General features: G+C 45.7%; 2 protein-coding genes across 4 annotated transcripts in view; both read left to right on the top strand.

Moving 5' to 3' along the window:
- The window catches only part of LOC134292305 (zinc finger protein 850-like), an 85,265-nt gene extending 79,457 nt beyond the window's left edge, over positions 1–5,808 (top strand). For all 3 annotated transcript variants that reach the window (XM_062966482.1, XM_062966480.1, XM_062966481.1), the window contains one exon: positions 353–5,808. In XM_062966482.1, the coding sequence (XP_062822552.1) occupies positions 646–2,994 (2,349 nt within the window). In that variant the 5' untranslated portion in view covers positions 353–645 and the 3' untranslated portion in view covers positions 2,995–5,808. The remainder of the gene's footprint in view (positions 1–352) is intronic.
- The window catches only part of LOC103281761 (zinc finger protein 239), a 54,881-nt gene extending 45,266 nt beyond the window's left edge, over positions 1–9,615 (top strand). Inside the window, exon 3 of the transcript XR_010001479.1 lies at positions 9,181–9,615. The gene's annotated coding sequence lies outside the window, so the exon portion shown is untranslated. The remainder of the gene's footprint in view (positions 1–9,180) is intronic.
- The last annotated feature ends 6,994 nt before the right edge of the window (positions 9,616–16,609 follow it).

Raw genomic sequence — 16,609 nt, 5'->3', positions numbered from 1 at the left:
TAGCAGGAGGGATATATTGAGAGGGCTGTCATCTTGGATATTGGGAATGGTTGGCCATCTTAGATATTGATAGGGAGGGATACATTAATAAGTCGGCCAAGTAGGATATTAGTAAAAATTCATTGAAAAGCCTGTTGTTGGCCATCTTGGATATTGGGAGAATGAAGGATCCATGGAGACGGCAACCATCTCAGATATTGGGAGACATTAATAAGTCAGTCATCTTGGATATTAGGGAAAGGCAGCCATCTTGGATTTTGGGATAAGAAATATGGAGAGAGAGGCCATCTTGAATATTGAGAGAGGAAGGGAAAGATTAATAAGTCTGGTTTTCCTCTCATTTGTCTGGCAGGTAACCTCTAAACACACCTTGAGAAGAACAACCTTTGAGAGCTTTGCCCTAAGAATGCCATAGGACTGAAATGAAGGGTCACTGCACTGGCAAGAACAAGGAATAAGTAAGAGAAAGACATATTTCAAGCAACATACTTGAAGGAAACGGGAGATTGTGCTGTTAAAAGAGGGGTTTGGGTACGAGATCAGAAGGCTACGAAATACAAAGACCGAGAAGAGGAAATCCTGTGCTGTTCAGGAGTTCATATCTGTGAACCTCTGGCATAATATCAGAATCATAAATCTAAAACAATGGAAAATCTTCATCCCCATTCCACATCACATATAGAGGAGAAGCTACATAAGTGTATGGACTGTGGGAAATGTTTCATGTGGAGAAGTTCTCTTACTACACATCAACAAACTCACACAGGAGAGAAGGCATATCAATGCATGGAATGTGGAAAGAGCTTCAGTCGAAGTGGAAATCTGCGTTCCCATCAAAGGACCCACACAGGGGAGAAGCCGTATCAATGCATCGAATGTGGAAAGAGCTTCAGTCGAATGGACATTCTGCGCTCCCATCAAAGAACCCACACAGGGGAGAAGACGTATCAATGCATGGAATGTGGAAAGAGCTTCAGTCGAAGGGACATTCTGCGCTCCCATCAAAGAACCCACACAGGGGAGAAGCCGTATCAATGCATGGAGTGTGGAAAGAGCTTCAGTCACAGTGGAGGTCTGCGTTCCCACCAGAGGACCCACACAGGGCAGAAGCCGTATCAATGCATGGAATGTGGAAAGAGCTTCACTCGGAGTGGAGACCTTCGTTCTCATCAAAGGACCCACACAGGGGAGAAGCCGTATCAATGCATCGAATGTGGAAAGAGCTTCAGTCGAAGGGACATTCTGCGCTCCCATCAAAGAACCCACACAGGGGAGAAGACGTATCAATGCATGGAATGTGGAAACAGCTTCAGTCACAGTGGAGGTCTGCGTTCCCACCAGAGGACCCACACAGGGCAGAAGCCGTATCAATGCATGGAATGTGGAAAGAGTTTCAGTCACAGTGGAGGTCTGCGTTCCCACCAAAGGACCCACACAGAGGAGAAGCCGTATCAATGCATGGAATGTGGAAAGAGCTTCATTCAGAGCGGACAGCTGCATACCCACGAAAGGGTCCACACTGGAGAGAAGCCACATAAGTGCATGGAATGTGGAAAGAGCTTCAGCCAGAGTGAAAATCTGCGTTCACACCTAAGGACCCACACAGGGGAGAAGCCGTATCAATGCACAGAATGTGGAAAGAGCTTCAATCGGAGGGGAAATCTGCGTTCCCATCAAAGGACCCACACAGGGCAGAAGCCGTATCAATGCACAGAATGTGGAAAGAGCTTCAATCAGAGGGGAAATCTGCGTTCCCATCAAAGGACCCACACAGGGCAGAAGCCGTATCAATGCACAGAATGTGGAAAGAGCTTCAATCAGAGGGGAAATCTGCGTTCCCATCAAAGGACCCACACAGGGGAGAAGCCGTATCAATGCATGGAATGTGGAAAGAGCTTCAGTCATAGTGGAGGTCTGCGTTCCCATCAAAGGACCCACACAGGGGAGAAGCCGTATCAATGCATGGAATGTGGAAAGAGCTTCAGTCATAGTGGAGGTCTGTATTACCATCAAAGTACCCACACAGGGGAGAAGCCGTATCAATGCATGGAATGTGGAAAGAGTTTCAGTAACAGTGGAGCTCTGCATTCTCATCAAAGGAGCCACACAGGGGAGAAGCCGTATCAATGCACGGAATGTGGAAAGAGCTTCAGCCAAAGTGGAAAGCTGAGTTCCCATCTGAGGATCCACACAGGGGAGAAGCCATATACATGCATAGAATGTGGAAAGAGTTTCAGCGAAAGTGGAGCTCTGCATTCCCATCAAAGGATGCACACAGGGGAGAAGCCATATCAATGCATTGAATGTGGAAAGAGCTTCAGGCACAGTGCAGGTCTGCGTTGCCATCAAAGGACCCACACAGGGGAAAAGCCGTATCAATGCACGGAATGTGGAAAGAGCTTTATTAGGAGTGGAGATCTGCGTTTTCATCAAAAGATCCACACAGGGGAGAAGCCGTATCAATGCACGGAATGTGGAAAGAGCTTTATTAGGAGTCGAGATCTGCGTTGCCATCAAAGGACCCACACAGGGGAGAAGCCGTATCAATGCGTTGAATGTGGAAAGAGTTTCAGTCATGGTGGAGATCTGCGTGGCCATCAAAGGATCCACACAGGGGAGAAGCCGTATCAATGCATGGAATGTGGAAAGAGCTTCATTCAGAGCGGACAGCTGCATACCCACGAAAGGACCCACACCGGAGAGAAGCCACATAAATGCATTGAATGTGGAAAGAGCTTCAGCCGGAATGAATATCTGCGTTCCCATCAAAGGAGCCACACAGGGGAGAAGCCGTATCAATGCGTTGAATGTGGAAAGAGTTTCAGCCACAGTGGAGGTCTGCGTGGCCATCAAAGGACCCACACAGGGGAGAAGCCATATCAGTGCATGGAATGTGGAAAGAGCTTCATTCAGAGTGGAAAACTGCGTTCCCATCAAAGGACCCACACACGGTTAGAGGAAGAGACCTTCCTTTCAATTCCCTGTTCTACTTAAAAAATCCGCCAGACAAGGGTCCCATCCCTCCATAGGCAGGCAAAAAATGAGAGAATAAAAGCACAGAGGAAGGCCGCCACCTTGTTCTCTATGTGTCGTGGACAACCGTCTGTGTGGATTGACTTGATCTCCCACAGAGGAGGACTCTTCTCATTATTGCAGCCATTTTTGAAGGGGTTACCCTGACCTCTTCCTCCTCAAGGAAAGCATCCCAGACTTCTCGGATGATCTGTGAACGCTTGCTGAAGTGAGAACAGCTGAAATCTTATGGTAAAGACCAGCTCTTTGGGAGCAGATAACGGCATTCCTTCGTACTGTTGTCCTGGACCTTGGCTCTGATCCCTCGATTTCAAATTCTGGACTCTGGCCTATTTCCTGTCACCCTGCTCTGGACTCTGTTTGTTGGAAATAGGCAACCTTCTCAAGCCTCCTCTGTTTAATGATTTGTCTGTATATAATGTGTTGTTTTATTACTGAAGTGTATGTGTGTCCTTGGGTGTGCAGTCTTTCCTAACACTATGTTCTTGAGGATGTGGGAGATGCTGCAGACCATGTGACCTGATCAGGGACTGATTAGAACACAGTTAAGGGATGTCTGTTGAGAGATGACCATTGAAGATGACAGTTGGAAGTAGACGGTTATGAAAGAGAGTTGTACAGAGATGTATAGTGTTGGTGGGACTTAGAAAGACTGAAATTTAAAGACGCAAACCAAAATAAGCAGCTTTTTGCAGTTTGTGGATCCAACTTTGGTGGTGTCCTTCCTCGCCCGCCCGCCTCTCCACCGGAAGGGGCTCCTGCTTTTCAACAGATTACACAGAGAAGCCATTGAAATACTTAAACATGTGGACAACTTCAACAGAAAGGAGGAAACCATGAAAATGAACAAAATCTGTCTACCAGTATTAAAAAAACCTCAAGAATCAGAACAGTAAATAAGAAGCAACACTCTGAGACATGGGAACTAGAGGCAGCTAACAAAGGATGCCCCCAGGCAGAAAGTAGCCAGTAGATGAAGCCATTCAATGCAAATTAGGGTGATTAACTCCTCACCCTGGACTTCCCACAGATATATATAAACCTGCCTTGCTTAGTTTCTCCAGACCTCACAACCTCTGAGGATGCCTGCCATAGATGTGGGCGAAACGTCAGGAGAGAATACTTCTGGAACATGGCCACACAGCCCGAAAGACTTACAACAACCCTGTGATCCCGGCCATGAAAGCCTTCGACAACACACTGAAATCAGTTGTCTCCACTTTAGAATCAGTTGTATAAAACCGTCTCGGGTCAGCCACACGGAATCCGGTCAGCAGGGTGAAGTGTCCTATTCCTGCCTCATTGCCCTGTCCCAAAGGCTTGGCCCCACAGCCATCTTTCTGTGAGTCTCTTGGGGAGCCACAGAAAGACTGAACCATCCAATGTATGCGAACTGCTGGGACCATCGGTAGGACTCACTTTCCAGCCTTTAGAGACGCTGCCTGTTTGCAGGTGTGTTCCTGAATTGCAAAGAACCCAGTGGACAAACGATGCACCTGGGACACAGGTGGGGAAGAAGCCTCACGTCTTAAGGAGGAGGACTGGTCAAGGGGGGGGCAGGGGAGGGACCGAGGTGGGCTGAACGTGGAATACAACGGTTTCTGTGAGGGGAAGGGGAGAGATCGCAGGAGATACAGAGTACTCAAGGGTCATGTGGAAGTGGTACAAGAGGAACCTAGAAGAACAGAGCGAGGCTCAGATGGCCGGCAAGACTGGCCATTACAACATCAACATGGGATTTTACAACCTAATAAGCTGGCTCTTGAAGCCTCGGACTCCCTTTCAAATAGGGGCAGGTGGGCTTCAATGAGAGCTGTCAAGATGTCCCTGGGACAGATCCTAAGGCCTACGGATGTCAAAATTGGTTCCATCAAGCGGCTCCGCAGAGACTATTATAATCACATCTCCCACCTGCCAATTACATTCGATGACGCAACTATATCGAAGGGGGTGTTTGCATGTAAGCCATTGCTGAATTATGGGGAGACCGTATAGGGAGCGCTGTCCGGCCTCAGTTGCCCGGCCACTTGTTGCTGGACTTCAAAAGAAAGGGATATTGAATTGCCCCCAGAGCGCCCCAGAGTCGTCCCCACACACTCGAGTGAAGGGTCCGGGTCCCTCGCTAGCCCCCCAAGTTCCGGGCAAGGAGAGCGCCAGCCCTTGCCCTTAGAACGAGGGCCCCGACAAGGACTCTGTTGTGACTCAGCAGCAGCAGCAGCAGCAGAGCCAGAGTGAAGATGAGGAAGGGGATTTTGGGTTTCAGATGCAGGAGCCAGATGATGGGATGCAAGATGAAATCCAGGATGGTGTCATGGGGATGGGAAATCATGGAGTTCTACAGGCTGGTTCAGAAGCGCAGCCTGTGGATGAATTCCTGAACCAGCCTGTCCTAGATAAAAACCAGGGACACCTTCCCAAGGGAAATAATGAGCTGGATTTGTCTCAGGCCCCTGTTCAGGCGCAAGATAAAGAACCGTCTGACCGTGACTGCCAAGAAGCTCCATTGCTATCTCGGGCTTTCTCAATGGAAAGGAATGCCTCGGCGTAGCCTGAGATTAGCTGGAAAACGGGAGGCCACTGAGGGAAAGAGAAATGCGTTCTTGGGTTGCTTTTATATCTGTGTGTTGGGAGACAAATCTCAGTCAGAGCAAATTCTCTCTTCATCTGAGTGGATGGTCTATGTCTTCATGCTTTGGAAATTCTCCTGTTTATGAATCCTTGTAACCTGTGGACTATTGTATCTTTGGGAATAGACTCTTGCTTTTTGCCTATGGACCATTGGATTTATTGACTCTATTTCACAACTACTCTGGGAACTATATTTTAATCATCATCATCATCTATATATATAAAAGAGTGATGGCATCAGAGCAGCGGACAAAACAACAAAACTACAGGCCCCCCAACCTCGAAATTTGACAACACATCATCCACGGCTCTAGGTTGATACAACAAAAAGAAAGGAAAAATAAAGTCCTAATTAGAGGGAGAGGAATAATTGTTTTTATCCAATTGCTGCCAGTTAGAAGGTAAGCTCCGCCCACTTGGTCTCCTAGCAACCTACTCAGCCCCGGGAACAGGCAGAGTTAGGCTTCACTTAGGCCTCTTCCACAGATTATCTAATTTGCACTGGATTATATGGCAGTGTAGACTCAAGTCCCTCCCATACAGCTCTATAACCCATTTATACTCTTATATTATCTGCTTTGAACTGGAGTATCTTGACTCCACACTGCCATATAATCCACTTCAGTGTGCATTTTATACAACTGTGAAGAAAGGGCCTCATATAATCCAGTTCTAAGCAGATGATATAAGATTATCAATATACAGTAGAGTCTCACTTATCCAACATAAACAGGCCGGCAGAACGTTGGATAAGTGAATATGTTGGATAATAAGAAGGGATTCAGGAAAAGCCGATTAAACATTAAATTAGATCATCATTATACAAATTAAGCACCAAAACATCATATTATACAACAAATTTGACAGAAAAAGTAGTTCCATGCACATTAATGCTATGTAGTAATTACTGTATTTACAAATTTACCACCAAAATATCACAATGAATTTAAAGCACTGACTACAAAAACATTGACTACTAAAAGGCAGACTACGTTTGATAATCCAGAACATTGGATAAGCGAATGTTGGATTAGTGAGGTTCTACTGTAATATGAAATAATTACTGTGATAGAATAATACAGAACAATATAATCTCTAAAACCAGGACAGTAAATAAAGAGCAACACTCTGAAAGCAGGGAAATTGGGAATTCCACAAAGGAAACAATCAGGGCCAGCTAACATCTCCCAAGAAAGGATTCTTCCAGAAAGGAAGCTGAGAAGGGAGTGAACCAGCGTCTATTACTAAACTCATTATTATTACTATCATTATTATTATTATTATGTTGCTGTGAACCGTGTAATGAATACAATCTGGGTCCAAGTATTTAAAAACACTAAAATCAGAATATATAAAAATTACTGTTGTATAATAAAACAGAACAATACAATCTCTAAAATCAGAACACTAAATAAAGAACACCACTCTGAAAACAAGGGAATTCCAGACAGGATACAACCGGGGCCAGCTAACACCTCCCAACAAAAAATTCACTCAGGGAGGAAACAGCCAGGCTTTAAAGCTGCAAGGCCATTACGTGCTAATCATTTCTCCTAATTGCAGCATTCATACTTGCCTCCAACAGACAAAAAAACAATCAGAAATATTGTATATTCACAACCTTTAGATAATAATATCCCCTGGTGGCGCAGCGTGTTAAAGCGCTGAGCTGCTGAACTTCTGGACCGAAAGGCCGCAGGTTTGAATTGGGGGAAGTGGAGAGAGCCCCCACTGTTAGCCCCAGCTTCTGCCAAACCAGAAGTTCAAAAACATGCAAATGTGAGTACATCAATAGGTACTGCTCCGGCGGGAAAGTAACCAGACTTCGCCACAGCAACGCATGGCCGGGCACAGCTAATAATAATAATAATAATACGTTTATTTATATCCCGCTAGATTTATATTCAGCTTTGATTTTATATATATACTGCTTTTGCTCAATAACACTACAAAAGACTATCTTGTGTGTGTGGCTTGGTGTCAACAGCAAAGTGAACTCTTCTGAGGTGCGACAGGTTCCATCCGTCTCCTTTGCCTTGTGTTTACAAGACCCCCCCCCCCCCCGGTGAGCCCCCTCCCTAGAACACTGATGGCCAACCTATGACACGCGTGTCAGCACTGACATGCCTAGCCATTTTTGCTGCATGCAGATTGATTGGATGACTGTGTCTTTTGTGGCCAAATTTGGTGTGATTTGGTCCAGTGGTTTTGTTGTTTACTCCATGGGAAGTATGCACATTACATACATACATATATATATACTAGCTGTGCCCGGCCACGCGTTGCTGTGGCAAAGTGGTGGTGGTATCGGTTAAAACTTGTTGTGGAATTTTTATTTGACGTTATTTGTATTTTTTTAAATTAATTTTATTGTCACTTATTTTTTTTATGTATTATATTTTATTATTTTGTTGTATTATTTTTAGTCATTTTGTTATAGTATTTTATTGTATTAATTATTTTAGTGTTTTTTATAATTTTTTATTTGTATTTATTTTTTATCATTATTTTATTAACACTGGGCTGAGTGGGTTGCTAGGAGACCAAGTGGGTGGAGCTTAGCCTTGTAACTGGCAGCAATTGGATAAAAACTTATTATTCCTCTCCCTCTAATTAGGAATTTATTTTTCTTTTCTTTTTGTTGTATCAACCTAGAGGCATGGATGAGGGGTTGTGATGTCAATTTTCGAGGTTGTGGGGTGTTTACTTTTGTTGTTTTGTCCGCTGCCGTGATGCCCTCACTCTTTTATATATATAGATTGTAGTATATTATCATATTACTATATTATTATTATTATTATTATATTATTCATTATTCATGACTACATTGAAACTAGAATAGAGAGAAATCAGCATGGAAACTGCAAGAGGTACCATAGATTGTTGTACATGGAAATAATGGTAGTAAATAGTTTTAGATTTATTGAATACAGTTAAATATTACAATTATACATTTTTATTATTTAAAATATACATATTGCGAAATTATAGTTTTTTTCTCGAAGTGACACACCACCCAAGTCATGCTAGGTTTTTTGGTGAATTTTGACACCCCAAGCGCAAAAGGTTGCCCATCATTGCCCTCGAATACCCTCCGGTCCCTCGGCATCTGAGAGCTGACCCTCCCCCTCAAGCCCATCGCCCTCCACCCCTCCAACAGGTCACCATCCGGGGGGGGGAGGGGAGTTCCGGGACCTGGGGACCCCCATTGAGGTCATGCTGGGGAGAGGGAGACGTGGTCAAGCGTGCCGTTCCAGGGAGAAGCGCAACGTAGTGCTTCCACAACACCGTCACGGTCATCCCGCCCCTGTTGTGACTCAGGTTGAACCTCAGATTGACTCGGATGAGGAAAGAGGGACTCAGGTTCAAAATCTCCCCGAAAGGCCTGTAGATTTGGAGGATGAGGAGCAGAGGGTGCAGGTTCAGCTTCCCACAGGGAGGGTTGGAGTGGATGACCCAGAAGCCCCTGAAGCCGGCCAGGTGACCACGGACATGGGAGCGGAGGAAGGGAGGTGGAAGGTTCCAGCTTCCTAATGAGTCTCAGCGAAATGACAAGCAAGCTGACCTTGATGGTATGGGCTCCTCGGATAGGGCTGAGCGTTTGGAATTGAGGGTTCGGCGTAGTGTGAGAATCGCAAACAGAAGGGAGGTGAGGGGGCAGAGAAATGCCTTCGTGTTTTGTAAAGGGGTGCGTTCGGGGAAAAGCCTTTGTCAAAGCAACTTTCTCGTGACCGCAGAAGCAAGCTCCAGTTTCCCTGCTGTGCTTTGGATTATTATTGCAGCCCATGTGTCCATGTTCCTTGGAATTGCCATGCTCTCTTTGGATGTTGTTTATTCCTTGTGAGTTCCTGACTTACACCCTAAGACTATATTTGTAACTGACTTTTGGTGCTTTACTTTTGCTTTTTGAAGAACTTTTTATTATCTATCGTTAATAAACTAAAAAGACTCAAACCTGCCGTGGAGTTTGTGTGTTAGAGCAAGGTGAATAATAATAATAACAACAACAAGCAAGGCCAAAGCGCAAAATGAGCTCAGGCTTACCAGGTACATAAAAAACAACAAAAAAGGCTTTTTTGCTTACGTTGGTAGAAAAAGGAAGAAAAAGGAGGCGATAGGGCCTCTGCAAGGAGAAGATGGGGTGATGGCGACAAGGGACAGGGAAAAGGCAGAACTGCTCAATGCCTTCTTTGCCTCGGTCTTCTCACAAAAAGAAAGCCATCTTCAACCTCAGCAACACGGAATGGACGAAGGATTTGGGGAAATCCAACCCCAAATAGGGAGACAAGTTGTCCAGGAACACTTGGCCTCTCTAAACGAATTCAAGTCCCCAGGGCCAGATCAGCTACATCCAAGAGTACTGAAGGAACTAGCGGAAGTTATTTCAGAACCACTGGCGATCATCTTTGAGAGTTCTTGGAGAACGGGAGAAGTCCCAGCAGATTGGAGGAGGGCGAATGTGGTCCCTATCTTCAAGAAGGGAAAAAAGAACGACCCAAACAATTACCGTCCGGTCAGCCTCACATCGATACCAGGCAAGATTCTGGAAAAGATCATTAAGGAAGTGGTCTGCGAACACTTAGAAACAAATGCGGTCATTGCTAATAGTCAACACGGATTTACCAAAAACAAGTCATGCCAGACTAATCTGATCTCTTTTTTCGATAGAGTTACGAGTTGGGTCGATACAGGGAATGCCGTGGATGTAGCATATCTAGATTTCAGTAAGGCCTTCGACAAAGTCCCCCACGACCTTCTGGCAAACAAACTAGTAAAATGTGGGCTAGACAAAACTACGGTTAGGTGGATCTGTAATTGGCTAAGCGAACGAACCCAAAGGGTGCTCACCAATGCGTCGTCTTCATCATGGAAAGAAGTGACAAGTGGAGTGCCACAAGCAGGGCTCCGTCCTGGGCCCGGTTCTGTTCAACATCTTTATTAACGACTTAGACGAAGGGTTAGAAGGCACGATCATCAAGTTTGCAGATGACACAAAACTGGGAGGGATAGCTAACACTCCAGAAGACAGGAGCAGAATCCAAAACGATCTTGACAGACTAGAGAGATGATTGGCCGAAACTAACAAAATGAAGTTCAACAGGGACAAATGCAAGATACTTCACTTCGGCAGAAAAAATGGAAATCAAAGATACAGAATGGGGGACGATGCCTGGCTTGACAGCAGTGTGTGCGAAAAAGACCTTGGAGTCCTCGTGGGGAACAAGTTAAACATGAGCCAGCAATGTGATGCGGCAGCTAAAAAAGCCAACGGGATTCTGTCCTGCATCAAGAGGGGAATAGCGTCTAGATCCAGGGAAGTCCTGCTCCCCCTCTTTCTATTCTGCCTTGGTCAGACCACACCTGGAATCACACTGTGTCCCATTCTGGGCACCACAGTTGAAGGGAGATGTTGACAAGCTGGAAAGCGTCCAGAGGAGGGCGACTAAAATGATTAAGGGTCTGGAGAACAAGCCCTATGAGGAGCGGCTTAAAGAGCTGGGCATGTTTAGCCTGCAGAAGAGAAGGCTGAGAGGAGACATGAGAGCCAGGTACAAATACGTGAAGGGAAGTCACAGGGAGGAGGGAGGGAGCTTGTTTTCTGCTGCCCTGCAGACTAGGACACAATGGAACAAGGGCTTCAAACTACAGGAAAGGAAGGAGATTCCACCTGAACCTCAGGAAGAACTTCCTCACGGTGAGAAGGGCTGTTCACCAGTGGAACTCTCTGCCCCGGGCTGAGGTGGAGGCTCCTTCTTTGGAGGCTTTTAAGCAGAGGCTGGATGGCCATCTGTCGGGGGTGCTTTGAATGCGATTTCCTGCTTCTTGGCAGAATGGGGTTGGACTGGATGGCCCATGAGGTCTCTGCCAACTCTACTATTCTATGATTCTAACAACAATAATCTTTATTCTCATACGCCACCTCCATCTCCCCGAAGGGCCTCGGGGTGGCTTACATGGGGCAACAGCCCAGGCAAATACAATAAAAAACATAAAATTCAGCAGTTAACAAAAACCACGCAAGGATGAGAATAAACATTAACAGAAAGATAGCAAAAACATTGGTAAAAAAGCATATTAAAATACGACAGTAGAATTATAAAAACGAACTGGGCAAAAGTGCGCTGAGCGGATTTTGTAAACACGAGGTAGTTGGTCAAGTGCTACAAAATGTGGAAGAGTTGGACCGGGGTGAACCGTGTGGTCACAACAAATAATTAACAAAACAAGGTGCAACCAATGGGAAAATGGACACCGAAGCAAAATGTGTCATGCGGACGGAGAGTTCTTCTCCAAAAGCCAGGTTTCAAGGCTCTTCCCAAGTCAAGGCCGAGGTGCGACAACCCCGAACACAAGACCAGGCCTGGAGCGAAGTCAGGAAAACTTCATTTATATTCCGCTCTGTCTCCCCAAAGGGACTCGGGGCCGTTTCCAGTCATAAAGCAACAACATACACAACACGGCCAGTAGAATAAAACACATTGTTAAAATGAGGTGAAACTATACTGTTAAAATAAACAGTAAATAGCAGTTACAACAAACCTCGATCGAGGGGACGGGGATCATTAGACCAAATATATTAACATAGTCCGTTTGGGGATCAGTGAGTCTTATACGGTATATTTCAGGGCCAAAGGTCAACGGTTCACCAGAGTAGATGACTCAAAACCTGTCTGTCTGCCCAGCGGCATGGGTGGGGCCAGGGACCCTTTGGGACAGACCCACGGTTGTCATGGCGGCCGTGAAGTCCTGAGTCTCAACTGGCCATTGGACCCCAACACCGGGCCCGAGACCCCCCCCCCCGGGCCGGCTCAGGTGGGGAGATGGATGGGCAGGGGGTGGGCGGCACACCAACAAAGCCCCTGTTCTGTCCCGGCCCCCAACCCTGAGACAGACGCATGTTGTATTATTACAGGCTGCACCTGGACACGCCTCACTGTGGCTCAGTATTTATTTATTTGCAATATTTATATCCCGCCTTCCTCTCCCCGAGGGGGACTCAAAGCGGATCGTATGATCGTATTGTTGGGAATCATCCTGGAGGACTCAAGTCTAGATGTAGTCAGATAGATGATAGAGTTAGATAGAGGGAATCCATTCCCTGTTTGCAAAGCATGCCTAGACAGGCTTCACTGGGTTTCACTCCATCCTGTGTACGTCACATCCCTGCTATATGCACAGATGTCTATTATATACAGCAAAAAGGAAAAAAGGAAAAGTATGGTATATATTGTACTTTAAAGTAAGTTATAGTTCTATATTTCCTCAAGTGATATAATCACATATATTATGACTGTAATATCAATTTATATATTCCAACTGTACAAATAAGTACATATTTCAATGTCCAATTTTAACAAATATAATCTTGATAGTGTTCTCAAGGTTTGTAGTACTCTTCTTCAACCACCCTCTGCATGACTCTCACCCTCCTCCCACCAGACTCAAATCAGGGAAGGGCTTCAGCAAGGGTGTCCCTCTGGGCAGCTAAACCTGGGAGGGAGATTGGTCGATAGTTCCTGGCATTGGAGGCATCTTTACCAGGTTTTAAGATGACAATGATCTTAGTTTTCCTCCATGCTCTGGGAATCTGTTTGTGTGCCAGGCATTGATTGCAGAATTTCAAAAGCCAGTTTTCAGCTTTGGGGCCCAAGTGTTTGATTTGCTCCATCATCGGGTCATCTAGGCCAGGTGCTTTACCAGTCTTACATCGCTTGATGGCTTCTCTGAGTTCTTTCAGGTTTAGAGGAGAAGACAACGGGTGGGTTTCAAGTTCTGGCACCCTGTTGATTTTCATCTTTATTCTGCTGCAGTTGGTTTTCCCATTCTGAATTAGCTGGTGAGCTATCTGGTCTGGTGTCACGTTCGCGTGTCCAGGGTTGACCAGAGGGTCGCTATCCAGGCGTCTCAGCAGTTGCCAGGCTTTTCGGCTACTCTTGGACATGTCCAGGTTCTCAAGCAGCTCTATCCAACGGTCTTTCTTAGCATTAGCTAAGGCTGTAGATAGTTTTTGGCCTGCTGCTATAGTCCCATCACTGTATGGGTTCTCTTGAAATCATCTGAGATATTCTTGTAGCTGATTTAGTGATTCTCCGTTTAGGCCTGGTAGGTAGCTTGTGCGACAGCCTCTAGGGATTGAGAGCCTCGAGGATCTTTTCACAGCTTCTACAAACAGGTCATAATTTTCTATAGAAGGTTCTATATCAGAAATAGCAGCTTCCAAGGTCTTTGTCTAGTTAGCTTTATTGAAGTTATATCTTCTGCGGAATGGGACACTTTTCGGTCTTACAGCTGCATATGCTACGCAGCATATTGGGCCTGTTTTGTGTGTTAGGTATTGGGTTTAATCCCCTTTGGGTGCATTGGTGGCTGATGCTTTCCTTTCCAAAAATCAGATCAGGGTTATAACCACGCTTCCATCGGCCGCTATTAAATGATGGTGGTAATTTACTGTCATGAAGGAGGCTCATTCGACTATTGTCGGCCCACGTTAGAACTGCTTCGCCATTTCTATCGTCTTCGTCATAGCCCCAGACACAGCTGTGGCTGTTGAAATCTCCCACAACAAACGGGGCTTCATGATTGTGGCAACTGGTTGGGGGTGTAAAATAGAAATCAGCCCCAGGTGGTTTGTAGAGTGATGATACGGTGCAACTATCAAGTTCCACAGATAAGATTTCCATGTTGTTCACTTCTGTGAGGGAAGTTGCTGTCAGGACCCAGGCTGCAGAGCACCAATAACCATGCGCAGAGACCAGAATCTATCTAATATCTTTATTAAGGAAATATATAAAGTCAATAAAAACAAGTGTAGAATATAGTTCAGTAGTAGACCTTTCAGGAAAGGTCAAATATAGTCCAGGAAAACAATGTCCAATATGTGATACTAGAGTCCAAAGTTATAATCCACTTGACCGAAACACACACTATTTGGCAAGCAATAGTGTGGGGAACTGTCCATAGTCTTTCGAGGCTTAAGGTAAATCCGAAGGAAACTGGAAAACAAGGCTTGAATCTAGGAGATTCCACCTGAACATCAGGAAGAACTTCCTGACTGTGAGAGCTGTTCGGCAGTGGAACTCTCTCCCCCAGACTGTGGTGGAGGCTCCTTCTTTGGAAGCTTTTAAGCAGAGGCTGGACGGCCATCTGTCGGGGGTGCTTTGAATGCGATTTCCTGCTTCTTAGCAGGGGGTTGGACTAGATGGCCCATGTGGTCTCTTCCAACTCTACTATTCTATGATTCTATGATTCTATGATTCTAGGAAGCAAGGTCCGTGGTTTAAAACGCAAGGCAAGGCAAGACTTGAAACTTGGCAAGATCAAACTTGAAACAAGGCAAACATGAAACAAGAACTGAGTCCATAGAAGTCCGTGGGACAAGGCAAGGCTGGAAACTTGATCCGGGAAACAGGGAACTGGAGTACGAAGTCTACACACGATCTCACTCCTCCAGCTGACGAATTGACTCCGTGTGATGTCTCATGGGCCATGTAGTCCCGTTCCTAGTACTGTTGTGGCAGATGAAGAGGAAAACTTGGGTTTCCCACCGTTTCTGCCAGAATTGGAGCCCTTGCACCTGCAAGATGTTTGCCCACAAGAAGACAGCCAAACAAGCCTTGAGCAGAAATCTCCCCCTTTTTCTCGCCAGATTTATTATAATCAAGATAGAAGCGCTCGAGAGGCGACTCGCAGAAGCGCCAGGATAGCTGCCAGACAATTAGCTGATTAAGTCTGCTTCCCTTGGGAAACTTTAAGGAGTCATGCATCTGGACACAGTATAGGTTTCGTTTCTTGTTCCCCAGAGAAAGTGTTCCTGGCGGGAAAACAAGATCCTATATAAGTGTTTGGCCACAATGGATTCCTTGCGGAGTCAATTCATCAGCTTCGGGAGTAGATTGTGTGTGGACTACGCTACTCCAGTAGCAGGACCTCATTCTCGTTCCAGCCCTGCCTTGTTCCCCGGACCTCGCCACGGATTTCGCCACGGACCCTGTTCTTGCTCCTCGCTTCTTGTTGCCTTGAATCAAGCCTTGTTTGCCAAGAATCTAGTTTGCTCCCCAGCCTTGCATTAAGCTCCATGGACTAAAGGACCTTGTCATTTCCCCTCATTTTGCTTGGCAAAGTGTGTGTTTCGGTTATTGGATTACAACTTTGGACTTTAATATCTCATATTGGACATTGTTTTCCTGGACTATATTTGGCCTTTCCTGAAAGGTCTACTTCTGAACTATATTCTACACTTGTTTTTATTAACTTTATATATTTCCTTAATAAAGATATTAGTTAGATTCTGGTCTCTGCGCATGGTTATTGGTGCTCTGCAGCCTGGGTCTTGATACTCCGCAAGGTTCCCCTTGCGGGCAAAACCCTAGATAGGATCTTGTTTTCCCGGCAGAAGAACACTTTCCCTGGAGAACTAGAAGTGAAACTCAACTTAGTCCAGATGCAAGACTCCTTAGAATTTCCCAAGGGAAGCAGACCTAATCAGCCTGTTGTTTGGCTGCGATTCTGGCGCTTCGGCGATCCGCCTCCCTAGCGCCTCTATCTTTATTATAATTGTCTTTACGAGAGAACGGGGGAGAATTCTGCCCAAGGCTTGTTTGGCTGACTTCTGGAGGGCAAACATCCTGCAGGTGCAGGGGCTCCGTTTCTGGCTGAACCGGTGGGAATCCCATGTTTTCCTCTTCGTCTGCCACAATAGTACTAGGAATGGGACTACAAGGCCCATGAGACATCACAGTTGCAGAGATTGCTACACCAGATCGGTCAAAAACGGCACGGCCATATTGCCTGTGAGGTCGTTCCACTGCCAGCTGCATTCCGAGAATTTTTGGTCTTCTCATGGGGATGGGTGTCTCTGTGTGTTTCCTGTATACATAGGATGTCACATGGGATGCCCTCAGACATAATTTTGGCTAATTATTATTCTATTATTCTATTCTATTATCCT

This window comes from Anolis carolinensis, unplaced genomic scaffold (assembly GCF_035594765.1).
Source record: "Anolis carolinensis isolate JA03-04 unplaced genomic scaffold, rAnoCar3.1.pri scaffold_21, whole genome shotgun sequence".
NCBI classification, from domain to species: Eukaryota; Metazoa; Chordata; class Lepidosauria; order Squamata; family Dactyloidae; genus Anolis; species Anolis carolinensis.
Note: the sequence above shows the minus strand (reverse complement) of the source record. Positions and strands in the feature narration are given on the sequence as shown.